The 5,786-nt window shown below is 46.0% G+C and overlaps 1 protein-coding gene across 2 annotated transcripts in view; it reads right to left on the bottom strand.

Moving 5' to 3' along the window:
- SKP1 (S-phase kinase associated protein 1) overlaps positions 1-5,470 on the bottom strand; it is an 8,927-nt gene extending 3,457 nt beyond the window's left edge. The window contains exons 1-3 of one of the 2 annotated variants that reach the window (XM_057371337.1): positions 5,384-5,470; positions 2,880-2,976; positions 704-777 (exon numbers count right to left, since the gene is read on the bottom strand). In XM_057371337.1, the coding sequence (XP_057227320.1) occupies positions 704-777; positions 2,880-2,976 (171 nt within the window). In that variant the 5' untranslated portion in view covers positions 5,384-5,470. Of the gene's footprint in view, positions 1-703; positions 778-2,879; positions 2,977-3,367; positions 3,451-5,383 lie in introns of those variants that run through there. The other variant, XM_057371338.1, reaches the window with a different exon arrangement.
- Between the last annotated feature and the right edge of the window lie 316 nt (positions 5,471-5,786).

Here is a 5,786-nt window from a genome sequence, read left to right as displayed (position 1 = left end):
TTTGGGAACATGCAATCTCATGACCCAGACAATTAAAAGGAGCAGTGATCTGCAAGTAAAAGCCTGCTCCATTTCAACCCGAGAGACTTCACAAGTGTAAGTTCACTAGGAAACAATTCCTAACCCTGTATTTACCCTAAAATAGTCACAATAGTTTGGTGCTCATTTTAGCACAACTCTATTTCAAAGCAAAATTCATCTTAGACAACACCACACTACTACACTTCTCCCCCTTGACCCAATGACCATGGTGTGTTAATGAATTTAATGCCACCAAGTGCACAGTGTCTCTTAAGCACTGTCACTATCACCCAGACATAGGTACTGCGAGTCACTCTCACCACTGCCTGTCCCTTAACCCTTTCTCCAAACATTTATCTCACTAACTGCCACCTCCGTTCACAGAATCTAATTAAAATGCTTTAACACCATGAAATGCCAGCGTGCACAGATGCCCAGCACCACTTCAGCATGCTAGGAAGCCTGCCTGGCCTCCAGCTGGTGYTCCAGGTCAACCCTGTACATCCACTGCCACCCCCTGCCTGCCAGCCTCACCCCAGATGCCTGTGTTCATGCACCTTGATTTGGTTAAGCTTGTAGCATGTAACAAGTATTTTTTATTTAATAGTTCATAATACCCAGCTCCAATATTAATTTCACATTTCTTTACTGCCATACAGCACAACCACTTTCATCATCTTACCTTTTTTAGGATGGCTGCATTAACATTTGGAAGAGGGACTGGGTCATCATCACCTTCATCATCCATTCCCAAATCTAAAAATGGAAAGATGACTGAGCAATTTGGCAGACAAAACCATTTACTGAACTGGGATGCTTCACCAACTCTCCACTAYTTTGACAGCACTGAAGCTGAATGATTGGTAGCAAAGGATCTCCAAATTGTGAAGGCAGGAGCTTTTAGAAGGCTTTGTGGAGCTATGGCTGCATTATACATCCTAGGTCATACTGAGTTGAGGCTAAGTGGCTGATAAGACTGCATCATCAATGAGAGTATTTACAAACCATCAGCTAGGCAGTCACTTGCTAGTTCAATGTTCTGGGAATGGAAGGGATGTTTAACAATCTGACAAACATTTGTGTATTTTTACTTACACAGTTTCAATCCACAAGTTCCAACTGAGAGCTCCCATTCCATTTATTATTCAGTAAGAATTCAGATCTACTGTGGTAAACAGAGTGTCTTGTCCTCTGTGTGAGCAGTAAATACTGCAGCCACAGAGGTGCTGTTCTCTGGCTCTGAATCATTTGTACTGATCCTGTATCAGCTGAAGAAATTCATATAGTAAGACAACAGCACAAAACCTTCCATCAAAAAAGCACTTATAAAGCATGCTTCTGACACTCCTTGTTTTAAAAGCTTGTCAGCATGCTCCAGACAGATTTAGATTTGTCCCCTTGATATGATTAGGGAATCAAAGTAAAAATTTGGAGAAAAATGTAAGTTTAAACTTGATACACAAATACCGCATTAGCCRTCTTTGATTAGAGGCTTTTTTATTACCCAAATGCTAACAGTTGGATGACACCCTAGCTGTCAAAGACATCGTGTAATTAGTTATGTAATTGAATAACTACACAGACCTTCACTCATTACATGCACGGATGAGCCAATTCTCCATCACCAAGGAACTTAACTTTTAAGAACATATGACCATCATCACTCATCAAATTTGTATGCAATTAAAAAAAGCATGTACTTCCGTATTTAGACAAGTCAGCTACAGTTATCAGTGAGATATTAATGCTACTTTTTTGTTTGAAACAACTCCAGAGATTCAGAATTAAAACACTGCCATTAAAGGATATAAAAATAATTAAACATAAACGCAAAACATTAACCGATGTTCAACCATCTGCACTGAAATTGCATTTCACCTGTACTAGGARACTGGTTCTCTCACTGTTTAATAAAAGGTAAGTTTATGGTGCCCAGCTTAGACACTTCCTGTGAATAACTTCCCTCCATCTCCAGCAGTGTCMCTGAACACCAGCAGTGACACAGCTTCTGCAGGAGAAAACTGAGAATTGTGTTCCCTAATGCATTCCATTTCCTGTTTGTGTAGCCAGCCATGTTCAACAGCATCTTATTAACAGAACAAGTGTTCAATGTCTGACATAAGTCAACCTTATTTTTACTGTTCTTACAAAGTGTCACAACCAAATATTTACATCCAAGAGCATAACATTATCTACATCTACAGAAATAATTGCTTCCAAGTTAATTCATTAATACATTCAAAAACTTGAAAAAACACCACTAAACAATGAGGATTTGCACTAGAGGGATTAAGAGTTTGCTCTGTATTCCAGCCATCTGGCAGATTTCCCCTCCCCCACCACAAGTTCTTTTGTTTCAAATTAATGTCAGCAGGAGATCAGACCTAAGTATTTATCTCAAATAATTTAACAGCTTTCACAAGCTCACAATACAGGTTTCACCTCAGCTCTTTACTGCATTGATTTACTATCTCCCACTCCATACAAGTCATGTTTACATTCTAAGACTGGTTTGTGTGATTAAATAAACTGAAGTTTTAAATAAAATAAACTGAAGTTTTAAATATTATTAAYGTTCTGTTTGTTTAACKCTCACAAAGCTGAAGCARACTGCAGGCAAGGTAGGGAGCTGCTTATATTTTACTGGCCACCCTGCAAGTGCTTTTAACCAGGGCTTTTTGCAAAAGCAGGTCCACCCAGAACCGTTTCAGCCACAACAGCAGGAGTTCCAGCTGTTTTGGCAGGAGACAGCAAGCTGCTCCATAGAGCTGGGAATCCTTTTTTCAGCACAGCTCCAGGCTGTCTCCTCTGGTCATAATTCCTGTGCAAGAGGCTTCCTCAGGGTCTTACACTCTTACCTTCCAACATAGTCTTGATAGTCACAGACTGTTTAGCAATTTCCACATCCACTTCAAAGATTTCTCCATCTGAACTCTGCAGTTTAATTGAAGGCATCTACAAGAGAAGGACAGTTATTTCCACATAATATTCAGCAGATGTTACAAGTTCAGCTGACTCAAAGATGTGCATCACCTCTACTGTTTATAATTGTTTCTTCCCAACAGCAGTCAGTCCAGTGCTACTTAAAACATATTCAGATTATTCACTGCTTCAATCAATAGCCCTAAATTAATGAACCCTCATGCTTAAGAAACAAGGATTGACTGAAGCCTAAACTAATTTAAGAGCTTTTTTTTCTCAATTTGAAAGCATAAAATACACAGGTTAGTTAATAGTGCTTGTATCTTTTTTTTCAGTACAACACTAGAGTTATCTTTCCTCTTGAGTTAATTTTCAACACTTCCAAAACACTACTTGCCTTCATATCCAAACAACTGCTACTCACTTTGACTGCTCAATGATGTCAGATCTCAAAAGAAGTTTTCAAATTATAGCCTCTGGAACAGAATCACAACATTGAGYTGGAAGGAATTCCCCTAGATAGTCTAGTCCAGCGTCCCTTGCTCCAAACAGAGTTAAAAACACCAGGTTACTCAGGATCAAAGGCTTTCCTCCAGAAAAGTGTTTGGTTTTCTAAAGAGATTAAAAAGCAATAAACTCTTACATGGAAGGCCTTCAGCACTCACTACTGCTCTTGCAAAGCAGGAAGGAAGATCAGCACTTCGTTAGCATCTGAGATGRGCATGCAATTTAACGAAGTTTCTCAAACAAACTGCACTACACATGCGGACTGAGGAGGTTATCATTGCACTTGTACCAACCAAGGGACATGATAAACACAACTGTAAAGTTCCTTTACCGCTCAAAAATATTTGTAACCGGCAAACCACTGCAACATTTCCTTTTTTTTTCCTCGAGTTACCTGCTTCAAGATCACTGAAGCATGTGTTTGTACAGCCTGCAACTACTGTGAACAAAGAAATTCAATGTCAACTTATTTTCAACTGCTCTTCCCCCACCAAACTTACCACCAGCTTTGCACACTAATTCCTCACAGCAGTACTTGAAGTATCAACAGTTAATTAGCTGGACCACTTGCAGCAAACTTGCATCMCCCCTTTCTGAAAGCTCATCCGTGAGGCTGAGCCCGACAGCCCTGTGCAAACCCAGGCCAAGAGAGGCTCGGCCAACACGTGTTATTAAGCAGCTCACACCAGCCCCGAGTCCTCATTGCTTTAATTTCCATTTGGCAGCGAGCAGCCAGTTAATGTTTACACAGCAAYGTAACCCTATATGACAGTGCTACGTCTAATTAAGATGGGTGTTCTGGAGGGACATAGTCATGATTGTTCCAAAGGTACAAGTGCATATGTATACACACATGCACAAAACCAAAAGCTGGATTAAAGCACAGTTCTGGGGGAGCRGTTTGAATGATACTCCGGGAAAAAGTGCTGCAGGCACACATTTTAAATTTAATGCATCTGTTCTTGCAGTGACTGCCTGGGAGCACTCCAGAACAAATCCAGTTCCATCGCCAGCCTCCCTGTGCCTGGGCTTACATAATGCTGCACAGCAAAGCCAGSCAGGCAGGGATGCTGCCTTAGGCAGGGCAGCCCCTGCAAGGATATTCCCTCTTGTCACCCAAACCTGCTCCTAMCAAGACCTTTGGTTATTGCCGAGGGTCTGAAACAGCTAGAACTAAGTTAAGCTACTGCCTTATCATTGACAACACATCAGAATTTCATCAAAATTTCACACGTTTTTTATACCACAGAACTCAGTTTCCTAGMAAATAGAAAAAAAATATGCAAGGTGCAACACAGCTGTGGCAGGTGACAGTCCCTGGGCGCCAGCACCACTGGGTGACTAAGCAGACCAGTCCTAAAGGCTTTATTCGAAACAGCACAACAAGCTGGGAGCCGGGCTGAAGCCAAACCTGAATWACAGCGGTAATTTACATGTCTAAGCTCGAAACGCGGAGCTCAGCCACCTACAGCTGCGCCTCCCAGCGCCATTCCGGATGGATGCTCCCCCCTCGCCTCCCGCGTCACCGCCGGTATCCAGGAGCTGGGTAACGAACGCGCACCTGAGGCGCGRCCGCTCCGGGACACCGGGGGGAAGGAAGGGGGAGGCGGGAGGGAGGGGCAAAGCCGCCCAGGAGCCGCGCTGGGGAGGCTCGGTCTGCGYGGGGGATTCACCCAACACCCCCGCGGGTATCGCTCCCAACACAGCCCCCGCGGGAGCTTCATCCCCGCACGGCCCGGGCGGGTTAATCCCCACCGAACCCCGGGATCTCCCTGCAACCCCGCACGGCCCAGAAGCGCTCAGCTCACCGCCCGCCCCGCCGCGGCCCCCGCCATCACCCCACGGCCTCCCAACCCTCCGCCCGCGGCAGCCGGCCCCAACGCACCCACACAACACCTAGTACCACCCCCGCGTCCCCCCGGCGGGGCCTCACCGTGAGGCGGCGGCGGCTCCGCGAGTGGACCGTGAGGAGGCGGCGGCGGCGCTCAGGCCCGACTGCGGCGGCGCTTTAATASCGAGCGGGGGAGGGGGACAGAACCCGCCCCGCCTCCCGCCGCCTCGCAACGCCCGGGCTGCCCGCCGCGAACGCCTGAGCAAAACGTCCCGCTGCGGCTCCCAAACGGCAAAAACCGAGACTCGCGCCGCCTTCCGCGAGTTGCGGAGCGGGGAGCGGAGCCGAATCGAGTTTGAGGGGATGGAGCGGTCGGTGATGGGTTTTACAGGCAGCGGCGAAGACGCGCCAGGAGCTGCACAATACACGGGAGCCAAGGACCCCTCCCCGCGGCCTGAGGCGCCGCCGCGGGCCCGGCACGGCCCCGGTGAGGGGGGAACGGGCC

The sequence above is a fragment of the Malurus melanocephalus genome, unplaced genomic scaffold (assembly GCF_030028575.1).
Source record: "Malurus melanocephalus ecotype Western Australia unplaced genomic scaffold, MMel_1.1 scaffold_144, whole genome shotgun sequence".
Lineage (NCBI taxonomy): Eukaryota > Metazoa > Chordata > Aves > Passeriformes > Maluridae > Malurus > Malurus melanocephalus.
Note: the sequence above shows the minus strand (reverse complement) of the source record. Positions and strands in the feature narration are given on the sequence as shown.